General features: G+C 45.7%; 1 protein-coding gene across 2 annotated transcripts in view; it reads right to left on the bottom strand.

Annotated features, from left to right (window-relative positions):
* trpm7 (transient receptor potential cation channel, subfamily M, member 7) overlaps window positions 1-19,260 on the bottom strand; it is a 146,499-nt gene extending 127,239 nt beyond the window's left edge. The window contains exons 1-2 of one of the 2 annotated variants that reach the window (XM_067971209.1): window positions 19,065-19,260; window positions 1,630-1,662 (exon numbers count right to left, since the gene is read on the bottom strand). In XM_067971209.1, the coding sequence (XP_067827310.1) occupies window positions 1,630-1,662; window positions 19,065-19,067 (36 nt within the window). In that variant the 5' untranslated portion in view covers window positions 19,068-19,260. The remainder of the gene's footprint in view (window positions 1-1,629; window positions 1,663-19,064) is intronic. The other variant, XM_067971210.1, reaches the window with a different exon arrangement.
* Window positions 19,261-21,235: the final 1,975 nt, after the last annotated feature.

The raw sequence follows: 21,235 nt of genomic DNA, 5'->3' as shown, positions 1-21,235 counted from the left end.
GAGGGCTGTGGATGCTGAGTTGTTGAGTATATTCAAGGCTGTGATGGATAGATTTTTGGACTCTAGGGGATAAAGGGATATGGGGATCGGGCGGGAAAGTGGAGTTGAGGTCGAAGACCAGCTACGATCTTAATGAATGGTGGAGCTGGCTCGAGCGGCCGTATGGCCTACTCCTGCTCCTATTTCTTATGTTAACAGAAATTAACACAACTTTTTACAATAATTACAGCATGCTGTAGTCAAGTTGCTAAAGGTAAAACCATAAATGGTCAGGAGTCAAATTACTAAGGTAAGATCTTAAAGCCAAAATATCTGTTTACAATTAATTTCCCAAATAAATCAAAGTTTGAGTGCATTCATCTCAGCAACCACTGGGGAAACCTAACGGCCAAAATCATAATTCCACGGCAACCATCTAATAGGGAAGGTCACTGAGTACTCATTGTGATTTTACAAATCTCTTGCTACAATTTCACCCCCTTCCCCTGAAGGCAGGTACTCTCGATAAATGACCTAAAAGGTGGAGTAAAATGATAAAAATGATGGTTTTATACACTGTCACAAGATTCTGATTTGATTTAATCAGCCATACCTAGTCAAAACTCAAAAACATACCGATTAGCACATTGATCTGAAGACCTCAACTTCACACAGACTTTCAACTGGATTTTAGTTGTAAGGTATCAACATTAAAATAAATGACCTACTTAGTACATTTGTGCTAAGCCTTTTATCTCAGCAACATGTTCCCTTTACAAAATGAATTTTGGGATATAGCCATCACGTCTTGCGATGACTCCCACACAGCTTACAATCAGCATCCACTAAATGTCTGAAGCAGCAGCATTAACTAACTTTCCTCGAGTTTGGTAGAGGAACACCTGAGCATGCATTTCTGTGAATAGCAGCTGTTAATTTGCTGCAGAATAGGCATGAACTGGACAACTCTCCTACAATTTGCATGCGCGCACACACCATAGTCTACATTATTACAATTTTTTCCCTAAAAATTCAGCTTTGGAGATGACGTTATGTTCATCCTGATGTGGAAATGTACACATGAAACAACAGCACCCAAATTGTAATGAAGTAACCTACAACTTTTGTACTGAGATAGTGAACTCGCAAATCTATGGGTATCATTATAGAATCATAGAATAATACAGCAAAGGAGGCCAGTCGGCCCATCGTGCCTGTGCTGGCTCTTTGAACTATAGTACAAGGAGACATACAAGCAGAACCAAAGCGGTCTAATTTCTGCAAACCATAAAGCAAAATGATTCAAAGCAAAATAGGACTTTTAAGACAGAAGAATTCACCTAAAGTTGTCAAAACATTAGTGAAGGAGGCACATTACCACCCACAGTCATTTGATATGTTGATTATAGATATCCCAGTAGTACAGTATAACACAAAAAACTTGCTGCAGAACCCAGTGGAATCTTTTCTATGCAGCAGGTTGAGACTGCCACAAAAGTTGTGTATAACTAGAGCTGTTGTACCATTGCTTAGTGTATATAACAAGACTGACTGTAAGGAGAAAACTGGGACTACTTAAAAATATGCACACATCAGGACATCGAGGAATTGGCTTCTATTAGGATTGTATAGATGTCAGTTTGACCATACCTCTTCCAGCTCAGTCTGCAAGGGGAACTGGAACTGCAGATGGGGAAAAAAATAAATAAGTGTAAATGGGATAAAAAATAAAGCATAGAAACAGTTGAGAACAGCAAAATGTCAGTTTTATACCTAAAAATTTACTTTAAAAAAATTTACAGTATAATTGTATTATCTACCACCTATAGTTACAGGTCTATAGATCAGTTTTGAACTTTAAAATTTAAAATACTTCAAAAACATTTTTTATGGTAATCTTCAATTGTCACAATACTCTTATGACCAATTGTAGACTCTGACAAATTTCATTTAAACACCTAAGTGAATCATGGCACAGTTAGTCGATGACTCAGTACTTAAGCCAGGTAAACTTTAAAAACCATTTGCTAATACATAACTACAATATAAATTTGAGTTTTTAGCAATTGCAAAAAAATTCTAATAAAACATAACTAAAAATAGGATTACTTTAGTATGTGGCATTTACTTACAATCATGGCCATCTGATTACAGCAATAAACTCCAAGCTCAAATTACTCCAGTTCAGAGTCTTCATTGATTTGTTCCTCCAGGTAAATCACCAGTACTCATTAAAACTGAATTATCAAACTTTTTTTTAAAAAACAACTAACTTCTCATCATTTATGCAGATCTACATTTATCTGATTAAGAACAGCCACAAGAGTAATCGACATGGACTAGTTTAAAATAAAAGCAGAAACTATGATCTAACAGCTCTTCAGATGTCACACACTTACTGTCTGTCCTGAAACAGGACTGCACCAACTTTCGGTGCTATATAAATTCTTAATACAGTAGATACATCTCTAAATAAAAGCAAATACGTAAGACTGCCTCCAAAAATGAGTCACTGGGCCGAGAAAATTATAATCATCCTTAATGTGCCACAATCATGTCAAACTGCTCTGCAATTACAAATCAAAATAACAAAATTGTCAACCCTGCCCCACAGATAGACTTTATAAACAATAATTTAAAGGGGAAAACCCTATCATCAGCAAGTTAGCAGATTTACACAACCAAACTATTTTAGCTGGGAAAAAGGGGATACTGAGTCTGTAGACTCACTTTGAAATTTATCCATTTATAGTGCATTCTCAAATGTTATACTTTAATTCAAACCAGAATTACTGAGCTAAAATTACATAAAATGTCATTACTTTTATATTAAAATCTATAAGCAATAGTTTTTGTTAAAGGACAAAATAATCAGAATATATTGTACAAATATTAGAAAGAAAGTTGTGTTGCTTTAATAAAAGTTATTATGCAATAAATAGCATGTCACAGTATTTCAATGTAATGTCACACAAACACCCAGTAACACACCTGTATTGATCTGCAAGCTTTATAAGCCCCAAGTTTAGTTCCAAAATATGGAGATTAATTATAAAGCAGACAGTGGCGAGACAACAAACTGGAGACCAGGAGTTTTTAGGTTGTTTTTGTGTTGAATGTGTGTGGTTGTTACTGGACAGTGAGTCACAAACCCCTTGTGCTTACCAATTGGTGGATACAGGCCAAGACCGTCCTCTATCGCCAGAAGGCAGACTTTATAAAGAGCAAGAGAAATAGCAAAAGTAAGATACCCTTTGCTTCCTCCATTACCCAATGAGCCACCCATGCAAAAACGAGATGAACTCTATAGAGACAGATGAGGAATGCCTTCACGTTCTTAATCTTCTTGCATAAAGGAGAGGATGTGAATGATTACTTTTGCCTCTTTTCTCCAACTCACTGCCTTGTTTATAGGAAAATTGAAGAAAGGTAACCATGATTTTCCCTTTAATAAAAGTTAGAGATTTATGACTCGCATCCTTTCTCCCAACCACCCCACCTCTGTTTATTGTTCTTTTGTACAAGACAGGAGAGAATACAGGTTTAGATGAGTTATTGTGTGCTCTGAATTAATTTAAGACTCAAACAAACAGTCTGGATCACTGACTCACTCTGCTGAGGTTAATTTAGCTTCCTCCCACTGTCTAGTCAATTCCTGGATATTCACTTTTTTAGAAAGTATTTGGTTTCTTCCCTCCAAATCCAGGTCACAATTACCATACAACTTTCCATGACCAAGGAAGAAAGGAAACAGATAAGGCAACTTGTGCTGATTTCTTTTCCACCAGCCACTAGGAGGTAAACAACAGCAATTCTCTGTTTAATATCTGCATGTGCCTCCCATCAGCATCTCATTTAAAGAAAACTACAGGCATGAACCCACATCCTGCTACTCTGTGCCACATCAAAAAGGGACAAGAAAGAGATATTGAATTTAAATCACAATTCTTTGCAATATTAATTTTTAAAAGGAATACAATAATTGCAACTCATGCTAGGACCCAATATTGTAATTCAATTTCACTATTCAAATTTGTTAGCTGCTATTTCATGTAACCAACACATTCATACTGCAGGAGGAAAGGAGCATTGAGTCGTGGGAGACCATTTTCTATGACACTAAGAATTTAACAGTGGACTCCTTCTGCTCATATGGTGGCAAAACTTCACATGCTTCCAAACTGCTGAGATTGAGACCACCTCTCTATTCACCAGCAATTCATTTGGATCTTTTACAGTAGCAAATAGTTGAATTTTCAAAAGGTATAATGCACGTTTATTACTATAACAGATTAGAAGATAGAATGAGAAAAGATACATGAAATCTCTAACCTCCTCCAGCCCAACAACCCTACCACAACCTTCCATTGCTGTGACTCTGGCAACTTGTGCATCCAACCCTCCCTTCAACCCACCACTGGCGACTCTGCCTTCAGCCATCCACATGCTAGAATTCCCTGCCTAAATCACTTCACCTCCCTCTCCTCTTTTATAACCCTCCTTAAAACCCACCACTCAGATTAGGCTGTTGGAAACCCTCCTAATTATCCCCTCCTTTGGCTCAGCATCCATTTTTATCTGATTACTCTTCTGTGAAGCGCACTGGGACATTTTTCTACGTTAAAGGCACTATTTTAATGCATTTTGTTAAGAAAAAGGCAGGGTAAAATGTATTTTCCTTCCGCCAACACTACGTTCCTCTCTATATCACAAGTTTTAAAGTGTGTGGATTTCTAGATTTCTTATTCTAAACACAAATACATATTGCTCTCTCCTCCCTAGAATCAGATTAAAGACAGGAATGAGCATCACATTCCCTCAGGTGGCAAAATAGGCACCTCTAACTACAGGCATTCCGAGACACCACAGGGTGTTAACTATACAGGTGCATCTGATGCCAAAATTGCAGTCAGTCAGTCTCTCTCTCTCTCTCTCTGTAAAGCACTTGAATCAGCATTTCTCTCAGTACTATAAACTAATGTTCCTCTCTCCTCAACCCCCACCTTTCAAGACACCATTTTAAATTTCATTAATTGCATTCCTCACTTGATCAGTATGTTATTACTCAGCTTCAAGGTATTAATCTGAAGGGTATTAAACAGATAGATTAAGCTGTGATGACTGTTAGTGATATTTCAGACAGTCAGATTAAGCATCTGCAATTATTCTATTATCCTCAATGCATTAAGCTTTTACCATCCCTCAGAAGGATATTAATAATCACTGATTACTCAGTGATGCTAAACACAAATTGAGTTGTAATTAAAAAAAACAGAAGGCACGAGAAATTCACAACAGATCAAATAGAAATAAAAATACATTAATTTCAGTGGGATGAGAACTGATCTGGCCCGGGTGAATTGGAATCAAAGATTGGCAGGCAAAACTGTAATTGAACAATGGGCAGCCTTTATGGAGGAGATGGTTCAGGTACAGTCTAGGCACATTCCCACGAGGTGAAGTGATTTAGGCAGGGAATTCTAGAATGTAGATGGCTGAAGGCACAGTCGCCAGTGGTGGGTTGAAGGGAGGGATGGATGCACAAGTTGCCAGAGTTAATTAAAGCCAGAGCTCTCTGGATGACAAAAGAGATAGAGAGTAAGAAGCAGCAGAAAAAAAGGGCATATGACAGATGTCAGGTTGATAATACATGAGAGAACCAGGCTGAATATAGAAAGTTCAGAGGGGAAGTGAAAAAGGAAATAAGAGGGGCAAAGACAAAACATGAGAATGGACTGACAGCAAACATAAAAGGGAATCCAAAAATCTTCTACAGGCAAGTAAACAGTAAACGGGTAGTAAGAGGGGTAGGGCCGATAAGGGACCAAAAAGGAGATCTACGCATGGAGGCAGAGAGCATGGCCGAGGTACTAAGTGAGTACGTTGCATCTGTCTTTACCAAGGAAGATGATGCTGCCAGAGTCTCAGTAAAGGATGATGTAGTTGAGATATTGGATGGGCTAAAAATTGATAAAGGGGAGGTACTGGAAAGGCTAGCTGTACTTAAAGTAGATAAGTCACCCGGTCCGGATGGGATGCATCCTAGGCTGTTGAGGGAAGTAAGGGTGGAAATTGCAGAGGTACTGGCCATAATCTTCCAAACATCCTTAGATATGGGGGTGGTGCCAGAGGGCTGGAGAATTGCAAATGTTACACCCTTGTTTGAAAAAGGGTGTAAGGATAAACCCAGCAACTACAGGCCAGTCATTTTAACCTCGGTGGTGGGAAAACTTTTAGAAACGATAATCCTGGACAGAATTAGTAGTCACTTGGACAAGTGTGGATTGATTAGGGAAAGTCAGCACAGATTTGTTAAAGGCAAATTGTGATTAACCAACTTGATAAGAGTTTTTTTGATGAGATAACAGAGAGAGTAGATGAGGGCAATGCAGTTGATGATGTGTATATGGACTTTCAAAAGGCATTTGATAAAGTGCCGCATAATAGGCTTGTCATCAAAATTGAAACCCATGGAATAAAGGGGGCAGTAGCAGCATGGATACAAAATTGGCTAAGTAACAGAAAGCAGAAAGTAATGGTGAACGGTTGTTTTTCCCGATTGGAGGGAGGTGTACAGTGGTGTTCCCCAGGGGTCGGTACTAGGACTACTGCTTTTCTTGATATACATTAATGACTTGGACTTGGGTGTACAGGCACAATTTCAAAATTTACAGATAACACAAAACTTGGAAGTGTAGTGAACAGTGAGGAAGATAGTGATAGACTTCAAGAGGATATAGACAGGCTGGTGGAATGGGCGGATACGTGGCAGATGAAATTTAACGCAGAAAAATGTGAAGTGATACATTTCGGTAGGAAGAACGAGGAGAGACAATATAAACTAGAGGGCACAACTCAAAGGGGTACAGGAAGAGAGAGATCTGGGTGTATATGTGCACAAATCGTTGAAAGTGGCAGGGCAGGTTGATAAAGCAGTCCTGGGCTTTATAAATAGAGGCATAGAGTACAAACCTTTATAAAACACTGGTTCGACCTCAACTGGAGTATTGTGTCCAACTCTGAGCACCGCACTTTAGGAAAGATGTGAAGGCCTTAGAGAGGGTGTAGAAAAGATTTACTGGATTGATTCCAGAGATGAGGGACTTTAGTTACGTGGATAGACTGGAGAAGCTGGGGTTGTTCTTCTCGGAACAAAGGTTGAGAGGAGATTTGATAAAGGCATTTAAAATTATGAAGGGACTAGACAGAATAGAGAGAGAGAAATTGTTCCTTGGCGGAAGGGTCAAGAACCAGAGGACATAGCTTTAAAGTGATTGGCAAAAGAACCAAAGATTACATGAGGAAAAACTTTTTTATGCAGCGAGCGGTTAGTGATGTGATGCCAGGGGAGGCGGAGGGGGGGCTGGGAAAGGGGTTGTGGAGGCAGATTCAATCATGCCTTTCAAAAGGGAACTGGATAAGTACTTGAAAGGAAAATATTTGCAGGGCTACGGGGATAGAGCGGGGGAGTGGGACTAGCTGGATTGCTCGTGCAGAGAGCTGGCCTGACTCGATGGGCCGAATGTTCTGATGTTCTCTCCTGGCCAGCCTCCCATCCTGTAAACCTCAGCTCATTCGCTGTCCCATATCAAGTCATCAAGTCACAATCACTCATCATCTGCCCTCACTGACTTGTATTAGCCGCAAGACCCCCAATGCCACAAATTAAACATTTTCATCCTTGCATTTAAATCTCTCCATGGCCTCACCCCTCCCCATCTCGAACCTCCTCCAGCTCTACAACTCCTCCTCACGAATTCTCCGTTCACTCCACCGTGGCTTGCATTTGCTTCAGCCACCAGGTCCCACTCTGGACTTTCCTCCCAGCGGGCTGCTTTATCTTGGATGGTGTCGAGCTTCTTCAGTGTTGTTGGAGCTGCACTCATCCAGGCAAGTGGAGAGTATTCCATCACACTCCTGACTTGTGCCTTGTAGATAGTGGAAAGGCTTTGGGGAGTCAGGAGATGAGTCACTCGCCGCAGAATACCCAGCCTCTGACCTGCTCTCGTAGCCACAGTATTTATATGGCTGGTCCAGTTAAGTTTCTGGTCAATGGTGACCCCCAGGATGTTGATGGTGGGGGATTCGGCGATGGTAATGCCCTTGAATGTCAAGGGGAGGTGGTTAGACTCTCTCTTGTTGGAGATGGTCATTGCCTGGCACTTATCTGGCGCGAATGTTACTTGCCACTTATCAGCCCAAGCCTGGATGTTGTCCAGGTCTTGCTGCATGCAGGCTCGGACTGCTTCATTATCTGAGGGGTTGCGAATGGAACTGAACACTGTGCAGTCATCAGCGAACATCCCCATTTCTGACCTTATGATGGAGGGAAGGTAATTGATGAAGCAGCTGAAGATGGTTGGGCCAAGGACACTGCCCTGAGGAACTCCTGCAGCAATGCCCTGGGGCTGAGATGACTGGCCTCCAACAACCACTACCATCTTCCTTTGTGCCAGGTATGACTCCAGCCACTGGAGAGTTTTCCCCCAGATTCCCATTGACTTCAATTTTACTAGGGCTTCTTGGTGCCACACTCGGTCAAATGCTGCCTTGATGTCAAGGGCAGTCACTCTCACCTCACCTCTGGAATTCAGCTCTTTTGTCCATGTTTGGACCAAGGCTGTAATGAGGTCTGGAGCCGAGTGGTCCTGGCGGAACCCAAACTGAGCATCGGTGAGCAGGTTATTGGTGAGTAAGTGCCGCTTGATAGCACTGTCGACGACACCTTCCATCACTTTGCTGATGATTGAGAGTAGACTGATGGGGCGGTAATTGGCCGGATTGGATTTGTCCTGCTTTTTGTGGACAGGACATACCTGGGCAATTTTCCACATTGTCGGGTGGATGCCAGTGTTGTAGCTGTACTGGAACAGCTTGGCTAGAGGCGCAGCTAGTTCTGGAGCACAAGTCTTCAGCACTACAGCTGGGATGTTGTCGGGGCCCATAGCCTTTGCTGTATCCAGTGCACTCAGCCGTTTCTTGATATCTCGTGGAGTGAATCGAATTGGCCGAAGACTGGCTTCCGTGATGGTGGGGATATCGGGAGGAGGCTGAGATGGATTATCCACTCGGCACTTCTGGCTGAAGATGGTTGCAAACGTTTCAGCCTTGTCTTTTGCACTCACGTGCTGGACTCCGCCATCATTGAGAATGGGGATGTTTGCAGAGCCTCCTCCTCCCGTTAGTTGTTTAATTGTCCACCACCATTCACGACTGGATGTGGCAGGACTGCAGAGCTTTGATCTGATCCGTTGGTTGTGGAATCGCTTAGCTCTGTCTATAGCATGTTGCTTCCGCTGTTTAGCATGCATGTAGTCCTGAGTTGTAGCTTCACCAGGTTGGCACCTCATTTTTAGGTACACCTGGTGCTGCTCCTGGCATGCTCTTCTACACTCCTCATTGAACCAGGGTTGATCCCCTGGCTTGTTGGTAATGGTAGAGTGAGGAATATGCCGGGCCATGAGGTTACAGATTGTGCTGGAATACAATTCTGCTGCTGCTGGCCCACAGCGCCTCATGGATGCCCAGTTTTGAGCTGCTAGATCTGTTCTGAATCTATCCCATTTAGCACGGTGGTAGTGCCACACAACACGTTGGATGGTGTCCTCAGTGCGAAGACGGGATTTCATCTCCACGAGGACTGTGCGGTGGTCACTCCTACCAATACTGTCATGGACAGATGCATTTGCGACAGGTAGATTGGTGAGGACGAGGTCAAGTAAGTTTTTCCCTCGTGTTGGTTCGCTCACCACCTGCCGCAGGCCCAGTCTAGCAGCTATGTCCTTCAGGACTCGGCCAGCTCGGTCAGTAGTGGTGCTACCGAGCCACTCTTGGTGATGGACATTGAAGTCCCCCACCCAGAGTACATTTTGTGCCCTTGCTACCCTCAGTGCTTCCTCCAAGTGGTGTTCAACATGGAGGAGGACTGATTCATCAGCTGAGGGAGGACGGTAGGTGGTAATCAGCAGGAGGTTTCCTTGCCCATGTTTGACCTGATGCCATGAGATTTCATGGGGTCCAGAGTCAATGTTGAGGACTCCCAGGGCCACTCCCTCCTGACTGTATACCACTGTACCGCCACCTCTGGTGGGTCTGTCCTGCCGGTGGGACGGGACATACCCAGGGATGGTGATGGAAGAGTCTGGGACGTTGGCTGAAAGATATGATTCTGTGAGTATGGCTATGTCAGGCTGTTGCTTGACTAGTCTGTGGGACAGCTCTCCCAATTTTGGCACAAGTCCCAGATGTTAGTAAGGAGGACCTTGCAGGGTCGACTGGGCTTGGTGTTTTGCCGTTGTCGTGTCCGGTGCCTAGTGGTCCGATGCCGGGTGGTCCGTCCGGTTTTATTCTTATGACTTTTCGTAGCGAGATTTTACAACTGAGTGGCTTGCTCGGCCATTTCAGAGGGCAATTAAGAATCAACCACATTGCTGTGGGTCTGGAGTCACATATAGGCCAGACCGGGTAAGGGCAGCAGGCTTCCTTCCCTAAAGGACATAAGTGAACCAGATGGGTTTTTACGACAATCCGGTAGTTTCATGGCCATCATTACTGATACTAGTATTTTAATTCCAGATTTTTATTTTAATTAATTGAATTTAATTAATTAATTGAATTTAAATTCGCCAGCTGCCGTGGCGGGATTTGAACTCATGACTCTGGATTTTAGTCCAGGCCTCTGGATTACTAGCCCAGTAACATAACCACTATGCTACCGTACCCTGTATATTCAACTGGAAGAGAGCTAATTTCAGTGAGTTGAAAAGGGATCTGGCCCAGGTGGACAGGAATCAAAGATTGGCAGGTAAAACAACAAATGAGCAACGGGAGGCTTTCAAAGAGGAGATCGTTCGGGTAGAGACTAGACACATTCTCAAGAGGGGGAAAAGGAAGGGCATCCAAAGCTAGAGCTCCCTGGATGACTGAAGATATAGAGATTAAAATGAAACAGAAAAGGAGGCTTATGATAAATGACAGGTTGATAATTCATTACAGAACCAAGCTGAATACAAAAAGTACAGAGGGGAATTGAAAAAGGAGGGGCAAGGAGAGTGTAAGAGAATAGATTAGTGGGTAACATAAAAGGGAACCCAGAAGTCTTTTATAAACATATAAATAGTGCAAGGATAGTCAAATGAAGGGTGGGACCAATTAGGGACCAAAAGGAAATCTTCTTGTGGAGGCAGAGGGCATGGAAGAGATACTAAATGAGTACTTTGCATCTGTCTTCACTAAAGAGAAGGATGCTGCCAATATCACAATATAGGAGGAGGTAGTAGAGAAATTGGATAGGATAAAAAGAGATAGAGGAGGTACTTAAAAAGTTGGCAGCGCTCAAAGTAGAAAAGTCACTCAATCCGGATGGGATGCATCCTAGGTTGCTGAGGGAAGTAAGGGTGGAAATTGCAGAGGCTCTAGCCATAATCTTCCAATCCTCCTTAGATATAGGAATGGTGCCAGAGGATTAGGGCACTGCAAATGTTACACCTGTTCAAACAAGGGGAGGGATAAACCCAGCAACTACAGGCCAGTCAGCCTAACATCTGTGGTGGGGAAACTTTTGGAGGCAATAATCGGGACAAAATTAATTGGCACTTGGAAAAATATGGGTTAATAAATGAAAGCCAGAATGGACTTGTTAAAGACGTGTTTGAATAACTTGATTGAGTTCTTTGATGAAGTAACGGAAAGGGTTGATGAGGGTAATGCAGTTGATGTTGTGTATATGGACTTTCAAAAGGAGTTTGATAAAGTACCACATAATAGATTTGTTGGCAAAATTGAAGCCCATGGGATTAAAGGGGCAGTGGCTGCATGGATATGAAATTGGCTGAGAGACAGAAAGCAGAGTGTAGTGGTGAGCGGTTGTTTTTCACACTGGAGGGAAGTGTGCAGTGGTGCTCCCCAAGGATCGGTGTTGAGACCATTGCTCTTTTTAATACATATTAATGACCTGGACTTGGGTATACAGGACATAATCTCAAAATTTGCAGATGACACAAAACTAGTAAACAGTGAGGAGGATAGTAACAAACTGCAGGAGGACATGGACAGACATGGCAGATGAAATTTAACACAGAAATGTGAAGTGCCTCACTTTGGTAGGAAGAATGAGGAGCAGCAATATAATCTAAATGGTACAATTTTAAAGGGGGTGAAGGAACAATGAGGCCTGGGGGCTGTACATACACAAGTCTTTGAAGATGGCAGGACAAGTTGAGAAGGCTGTTAAAAAATTCATATGGGATCCTTGGCTTTATAAAGAGGCAGAGAGTACAAAAGTAAGGAATTTATGCTAAACCATTATAAAACACTGGTTAGGCCCCAGCTGGAGTATCGTGACCAAATCTGGACACCATACTTTAGGAAGGACGTCAAGACCTTCGAGAGGGTGTAGAGGTGATTTACTCGAGTGATACCAGGGATGAAAGGCTTCTGTTATGTGGAGAGACTAGAGAAACTGGGGTTGTTCTCCTTAGAGCAGAGAAGGTTAAGGGGAGATTTAATAGAGGTGTTCAAAATTATGAAGGGTTTTGATAGAGTAAATAGGGAGAAACTGTTTCCATTGGCAGGAGGGTCAATAACCAATGGACACAGATTTGAGGTAATTGGCAAAAGAACCAGAAGCGACATGAGGAAAAAATATTTTAGGCAGCAAGTTATGATCTGGAATGCACTGCCTGAAAGGGTGGTGGAAGCAGATTCAATAACAACTTTCAAAAGGGAATTGGATAAATACTTGGAGGAAATTTTTTTTATATTATTCGTTCATGGGATGTGGGCGTCGCTGGCATCTGTCCATACTGCCCATCCCTAATTGCCCTTGAGAAGGTGGTGGTGAGCCGCCTTCTTGAACCGCTGCAGTCCGTGTGGTGAAGGTTCTCCCACAGTGCTGTTAGGAAGGGAGTTCCAGGATTTTGACCCAGCGACAATGAAGGAACAGTGATATATTTCCAAGTCGGGATGGTGTGTGACTTGGAGGGGAACGTGCAGGTTGTGTTATTCCCATGTGCCTGCTGCCCTTGTCCTTCTAGGTGGTAGAAGTTGCGGGTTTGGGAGGTGCCGTTGAAGAAGCCTTGACAAGTTGCTGCAGTGCATCCTGTGGATAGTACACACTGTAGCCACAGTATGCCAGTGGTGTAGAGAGTGAATGTTTAGGGTGGTGGATGGGGTGCCAATCAAGCGGGCTGCTTTGTCCTGGATGGTGTCGAGCTTCTTGAGTGTTGCTGGAGCTGCACTCATCCAGGCAAGTGGAGAGTATTCCATCACACTTCTGACTTGTGCCTTGTAGATGGTGGAAAGGCTTTGGGGAGTCAGGAGGTGAGTCACTCGCCTCAGAATACCCAGCCTCTGACCTGCGGGGCTATGGGGACAGAGCAGGGGAGTGGGGCTAATTGGATAGCTCTTTCAAAGAGTCAGCACAGGCATGATGGGCTGAATGGTCTCCTTCTGTGCTGTATCATTCTATGATTTTATGATCCTATATTAAACATCGATGAACATTACTACCACTTGATATTAAACAACCAAATTTTAGTGATGACAATAATCATAGTCAGGATATTAAACACTGAATAATTTATTCCCTATGAAACTAAAAACTCCAACTACTGTTTCTAATAATAAAGAATGAGCATTAGCTCTGTCAACTTAGTAAATTCTAAGACAACTCACGGTGATAGTAAAATGTTCCAGTGAGTACCATTGCTCTTTCAAGATAGTAAACACTATGATTACTCAATGATATCAAACAAACATTCAGATCAGGCTGTAATGACCATCACTACTCAGTGATACTGTGCATTGCAATCATCTTGGTGAAACTGAATACTGCAACGATTATTCCAAAATACTGTGATACACGACGATTACTCAACGATATCAAAAATATTAGGATTAGGAACATAGGAATGTACAAGATCAGCAAAGTCCACTGCAGTCTATCTGGCCAGTCCCAATGTGTAGGAAATATCAAATGTCACAATGCCACTCAAACATTTACCAGGTTCTTTGCCAACTCTTTCCTAATTTGCTGATACACTCAGCACCACTGCCTCTCTTGGCATTTCATTCCACACATTCAGCAGCCTCTGCATAAAGTAATTACATCCAAACAGTCTTTCCACCCTCCCTATTCCAACTTTAAGGTTAATATTTAGAAGGAGGAAGATGGAAAGATTAAATTTAACAGTCTGTGAATCTCATTCCCACTCAGTAGCAGAGACCCAACCTTCTATAAAGAATTGGGTAAAGAGGTCAAGGTTTTAAAGTCAGGACGGGAAAGAGCAACATAAACCATATGAAAAAAAAATTCTGTGGGCAGGGAAACATATTACCTTTATACCCTGCAGTAACCGTGTCAGCACTTCATGATATATCAACCTCTGATGAGCATTACTCAATGTCATGGAGTATTACAATCATTAGGACACAGTGATATTGTATTAAGCTCTATGATAATTACTCATTAACTAGTATGATATTACTACAGAACAATATTTTATTAACTTCTATGATGACCATTACTACTCACTGATGCTACATTAAACTCATTGATATTGTACTAAGCTCTAGGATGAGAATTATGATAGTGTATTAACATGTTACTACTTTTTAAAGTTTGTTCTTGGTGAGATCAATTATTGCCCATTCCTATTTGCCCATGGATCATTAAGAGTCAACCGTGGTCATTGAAGGCCAGACCGAGTAAGAGTGGCAGGTTCCCTTTCCTTTTGGGCTTTACATGATATTCTAACAGCTTTCATGGTCATTTTCAGGTGATCATAAATGACCTGATTTATTGAACTCAATTTCACAACTTACCATGGTGGGATTTGAACATTCAACCTCTGGGTTACTAGGCCAGTACCATAACCCCTAGGCTATCATATCTATTTCTCAGCTCCATAACTGCCATTAGTACTCAATGGTATTAATTAAAATCTATCATGATTGTTAGAATTCAGTAATATCAATCAGTATGAATATTATTACTCAATGATAATGCAGTAAGCTCCATATTGACCACTACTGCTCAGTGGCATTAAGTTCTGTGATGACAACTACTACTCAGTGCTATGGAATTAAACTCTATGATGACTGATATTATAACAACTTACATTTACATAGAGCATTTAATGTAGAAATGTCTCATGGCACTACATAGAGGTGTAATCAAAAAATTAGACACTGAGCCAAAGCAGATATTGAGGGGTAATCAAAAGCTTGATCAGAGATGTGGGTTTTAAAGAGGGTCTTAAAGGAGAAGAGAGAGTGGAGAGGTGCAGTGGCTCAGGCAGAGGATGTGGAGTCTAGATGGCTGAAGGTACTGCTCCTAATGGTGGGACAAAGGTACTTGGTGCAGGACAGGATCTGTCCAGCAAAGTTTCAGATGAACTGAAGTTTACAGAGGATGGGAGACCAGCCAGGAGAGCATTGGAATAGTTGAGTCAGGAGATGACCAAAGCAGGGATAATGGTTTCAGCAGCAGATGGGCAAATAGGGGTGGAGGCAGGCAATGTTATCGAGGTGCAATTAGACAGTTTGACCACTGGAGAGGATATGGTATGCAAGGGCAGCTCAGAGTCCAATAGGACACCAAGACTGCAAACTGTCTGGCTCAACACGAGACAGTAGCCGGGGAGGGGGATGGAATTGGTGGCAAGGGTGAAGACAACTGTTTTGGTCATAGAAAGGTTACAGCACAGAAGGAGGCCATTCGGCCCATCAAGTCTGCGCCTGCTCTATGCAAGGAGATTCAAATGTGGAGTTTCAGGAAAGATGGGCATGGATTCAGGAAGTCACAACACAATCAAGGTGAGGAAAGGGAGGTTGGAGATGGGGCATTAGCATGCAAGGACAGAGAGTGGATTATTTGAGAGGAGAGATAACAGTGGTTTTAAAAGGGAGAGGGACAATTACTGAGGAGAGGGATTTATAATGTCAGTTAGCAGGGAGACCAGGAAGGGAAGGCAGCAGTTTAGTGAGAAATGGGGTCAAGGGAGCTGTATGTGGGTCTAGTAGCCAAGTTGAGCTCAGAGAAGGCATGAGGGAAGAGGGAGGAGAGGTTTAGATTGGCAGGCAAGGGGGCGGGACAACAAAGGCAGCTGAACATGGTCTCAATTTTGATGACAAAAATATCCATGAGCTCTCCGCACTTGCTGTTGGGAAACGAGAGTGGAGTAGACAGGGGAGAGGGGTTTAAGGAGACATTTGGTAGTACAGAAAAGTAGTCGGGTTATCTTTGGTCTCTAGTATGGTCCTGGAGTAGTGTGTGGTTTTGGCAGAGGAAAGCGAGGTCTGACAGGGCTTGATATGATCCAGTCAGACCTGGTGTTGGATGTCTAAACCAGTTGTGCACCAGATACACTCAAGTCTGCGCCTCTTGGACTTGATGGAGCAAAGATGGGGGCCATACCAGCGGAACAACCAGGATGGGAGGGAATAAAGGTTTGACTGGGGACAAGGGCATCAAAGGTAGAGGTGAGACAGTGGCTGAGCAGATCAACAGCTGCAGATGTACTGTGGCAAATGGAAGGCCAAAAGTTAGGCAGTTGGCACCTTTAGGGAGAGTAAGTGACTTGAAGTTTTTTTTTCAGGGCTGATACTGAAAGAAATGGGGTTGGAAAGGGTAGGGGGATGTGGCTGTTGAGGGATATAAGGAAATGGTCAAAAGATGGCTTGTCTGTGATCGAGACCATAGGAGTAGAGAGGAACACAAGATGGCATGGTCATGAATGTGGGTAGGAGAGTTTGTATGGAGGTTTAGGCAGGACAAGAGGGCAGTGAAATCAAAGAGAGGGAAAGGTGAGTTGAGATGGGAGTTTGAAATCACCGAGAATGAGTCAATTAGTGCAGAGGCAGGAGTAGGATACCTTAGGGAAAAACTCGACGTGGCTAGGGTAGGGGGTGGAAGATAACGAGAACTTTAGAGGCGAGGGGGGTGGAACAAGGTGAGCTGCTCAAAGTAGAAGGTACCAGAGGAGATGGGGAAGTGTGATTTGGCGATAAGGGCCATGTCACCACTGCAGTGGTTTGGGTGGGGGAGATGGAAAGTATAGCCAGGCATAAAGGTTTCAGTAAGGGAGAGGGTGTTGGCCCACCCTCGAGCCAAGTTTCAGTCTAAGCCAAGATATTAATGCAGTTGTCTATAAGGTTGTGAATGGCATCAACCTTATTTGCATTTCCCTCCAGAATGTCCATTCAGTTGCAAAGAGGGGTGTGAGTGTTGATAACCTGGCAGTCTGAGAAGGCAATGGTGGGTGGGGTGAGCAGGACTGGAAGGTTGGTGAGATTAGCCCGAGCAGGTGTACTGGTCAGGAAGGTCAGTGAGAGAGGAAGATAGAAGACAGGAACAGGACGAGACAATTCAGCCCTTCAAGCCTGTCACACCATCCATTTAGATCAAGGCTAATCTGTACCTCAACTCCACTTACCCACGTTTCTTCCATATCGTTGGATACCCTTACCCAACAAAAACTAGGCATGACGGCAGAGGAGTACTAATTTCTTGGTGTAGGGACGGGGCCGGCGGCGGGGGGGGGGGGCCGGGGGGGGCCGGGGGGAGAAGAATGGGGGTTGCAAAATACCCAAGAGGATATAAATGAAAGATGCATGACCGGATGATAGGAAGGGGAGGAGAAAGGAGAGAAGTGCATAAAATTGGCTTGTGTCCAGAGCAGCAGCACAAAATACACACGTGAATTCAGTTTACAGAGGCATGGCAAAAATTAGGAGACATGTCTTACCATAACCATAATGACCATTACTATTCTGGGATATTAAGGTCCACAATGACCATTATTACTTGGGGAGGGTTATTAAGGTCCATGACCATTACTACTCGGAGCGTCAATAATGTCCGCGGTGACCATTACTACTCGGGGCGTCAATAATGTCCGCGGTGACCATTGCTACTCGGGGCGTCAATAATGTCCGCGGTGACCATTGCTACTCGGGGCGTCAATAATGTCCGCGGTGACCATTGCTACTCGGGGCGTCAATAATGTCCGCGGTGACCATTGCTACTCGGGGCGTCAATAATGTCCGCGGTGACCATTGCTACTCGGGGCGTCATTAATGTCCGCGGTGACCATTGCTACTCGGGGCGTCATTAATGTCCGCGGTGACCATTGCTACTCGGGGCGTCAATAATGTCCGCGGTGACCATTGCTACTCGGGGCGTCAATAATGTCCGCGGTGACCATTGCTACTCGGGGCGTCATTAATGTCCGCGGTGACCATTGCTACTCGGGGCGTCAATAATGTCCACGGTGACCATTATTACTCAGGGGATTAAGGTCCACGGTGACCATTATTACTCAGGGGATTAAGGTCCACGGTGACCATTATTACTCAGGTGTCAAGGTCCACGGTGACCATTATTACTCAGGTGTCAAGGTCCACGGTGACCATTATTACTCAGGGGATTAAGGTCCACGGTGACCATTATTACTCAGGGGATTAAGGTCCACGGTGACCATTATTACTCAGGGGATTAAGGTCCACGGTGACCATTATTACTCAGGGGATTAAGGTCCACGGTGACCATTATTACTCAGGGGATTAAGGTCCACGGTGACCATTATTACTCAGGGGATTAAGGTCCACGGTGACCATTATTACTCAGGGGATTAAGGTCCACGGTGACCATTATTACTCAGGGGATTAACGCTTGAGGTGACCGTTATACGTTTACTGGACACTGAAGATTACTCTAAATGACGATGTTAACGATTTGATGAGCCAGTCGCCATGGTTACTGAGGGATATTAAACACTATCAGGTCACGCGTTGATAAGCTGCGGCCTCGGGCTGTCAGTGCGCGCCCCTCACGCTGTTTCTCAGGGACACAGCAGGCCCGCACCCGCAGCCTCCCCGGACTCGCGTACAATTAACATCGCGCTGGCCAGGTCAGGCCGTGCCGTGCCGTCACACGGCTATCGCAGCAGACAGCGTGTGGGGTGATGCTGCCTGCGGGACTCCCGTGGCCCTGAGGCCATCGGCAGCCCAGCACCCGGTCCCCTCAGCGCGGCCCTCAGGAAGGCCGGCCGACCTGAGCGAGCCGCCGATCCTCCGCCACCTACCATTCTCTTCACGGGTGAGGCTGGAGGAGAGGCTCGGCGCGGCCTTGAGCCATCGACGTGGAGTGCGGGCGGCGGGCGGCGCTGGGGAGCCCCGGGAGGTGCAGAGTGCCGCGGCCCCAGCGGAAGCGGCTTCTTTCATAATTGTGCGACTCCGACTGACGCTCGACTCGGGCCAGCCGCCGACAGCCTCACGTGACGAGCGCGTGCGGGGTCAGCGAGAGCGCGCGGGGGAGGGGCGGGGTCAGCGAGGGCGCGCGCGGGGGAGGGACGCGGTCAGCGAGAGCGCGCGGGGAGGGGCGGGGTCAGCGAGGGCGCGCGCGAGGGAGGGGCGGGGTCAGCGAGGGCGCGCGCGGGGGAGGGGCGGGGTCAGCGAGGGCGCGCGCGAGGGAGGGACGCGGTCAGCGAGGGCGCGCGCGGGGGAGGGACGCGGTCAGCGAGGGCGCGCGGGGGGAGGGGCGGGGTCAGCGAGGGCGCGCGCGGGGGAGGGGCGGGGTCAGCGAGGGCGCGCGCGGGGGAGGGGCGGGGTCAGCGAGGGCGCGCGCGAGGGAGGGACGCGGTCAGCGAGGGCGCGCGGGGGGAGGGGCGGGGTCAGCGAGGGCGCGCGCGAGGGAGGGGCGGGGTCAGCGAGGGCGCGCACGGGGGAGGGGCGGGGTCAGCGAGGGCGCGCGCGGGGGAGGGGCGGGGTCAGCGAGGGCGCGCGCGGGGGAGGGGCGGGGTCAGCGAGGGCGCGCGTGCGATACACAGGCAGCGGGCTAGGGTGGGGCGGGGCGCAGCGGAACGTCCCCATTGGCGGCTAGGAGGGAGGGTGGGCGGAGTCTGAAGGCGAACAGGCCCCGCCCCAATGGCGGATCAAAGGTTGCAGCGCCTGATGTCGTGCGTTATTACGTCACGGACAAAAGAGGCGGGGCCAGCAGCGGGGAACGTCACCGACAATTGGGCGGGACTGAGAGGCGGCGCGATCACGTGATGGAGAACTTGTCACGTGTTCCCATCCACCCAGCCCGCAGGCCCAGAGCCCGAATATCAGCGGAGGATTCGCAGTGACTTTAATATTCGGGGCTGTGTTTTATGTGTTTATAGATTTTTAACATAAAAAATCTTACACCCGCAGCCTTCCATCACATTTTGCATCTTTAGGGATTTGCCTGTGAACTGGTCGGTGTAATTACAGCCTCCGGCCGGCAGGGGGGCGCTACAGCGCCCTCGGGTGGTGGGCGGCTGTAATCACAGCCCGACGTCTTTACCCAGCGGTTTTATTACAGATGTGGACACGGCAATACGATAATAATCAGGACAGAATGTAAACCTGGAAAATGGGGAGTGAACAATCTGCGTCCCTGGTCCACCCTAACCCTTTCCCTCTAATCCCTCTTTCCCTCCGATCCCCCTTTCCCTCCGATCCCTCATTCCCTCCGATCCCTCATTCCCTCCGATCCCCCTTTCCCTCTAATCCCTCTTTCCCTCCGATCCCTCTTTCCCTCTAATCCCCCTTTCCCTCCGATCCCCCTTTCCCTCCGATCCCCCTTTCCCTCCGATCCCTCTTTCCCTCCGATCCCCCTTTCCCTCCGATCTCCCTTCTCTGGAAGACCACACGACATTAATCAGTATGTTTATCAAAAGTGCCCCAAGTTTATTTAAATTTTCCCCCTTTGTGTTGCTTCCTGTTGAACGTGCTGACCACCTGCTGATAGAGAGGGGATACAGAGGGGACTGGATGCTGCTGTGGGTCAGACCTGTAAACTCAAATTTAGGCCACTTTGATATGGTACATACGAATTAAGAGCAGGAGTAGGCCATTCGGCCTCTCGAGCCTGCTGTGCCATTTGATAAGATCATGGCTGATCTGATTGTGACCTCGACCCTACTTTCCCATCCACCTACTATAACCTTTGACTCCCTTGTTACTCATGAATCTCTCTAACTCAGCCTTAAAAATATTCAATGACCCTGCCTCCACCGCTCTCTGGGGAAGGGAGTTCCACAGACTCATGACCCTCTGAGAAAAAAATTCTCCTCATCTCTGTCTTAAATAGGAGACCCCTTATTTTTAATCTGTGGCCCCCTAGTTCTAGTCTCTCCCACAAGGGGAAACATCCTCTCAGCATCTACCCCTTCAAGTCCCCTCAGGATCTTATGTGTTTCAATAAGATCACCTCTCATTCTTCTAAACT

This window comes from Heptranchias perlo, chromosome 34 (assembly GCF_035084215.1).
Source record: "Heptranchias perlo isolate sHepPer1 chromosome 34, sHepPer1.hap1, whole genome shotgun sequence".
Lineage (NCBI taxonomy): Eukaryota > Metazoa > Chordata > Chondrichthyes > Hexanchiformes > Hexanchidae > Heptranchias > Heptranchias perlo.
The sequence above is the reverse complement of the archived record's forward strand: the minus strand, read 5'-3'. Positions and strand labels throughout refer to the sequence as shown.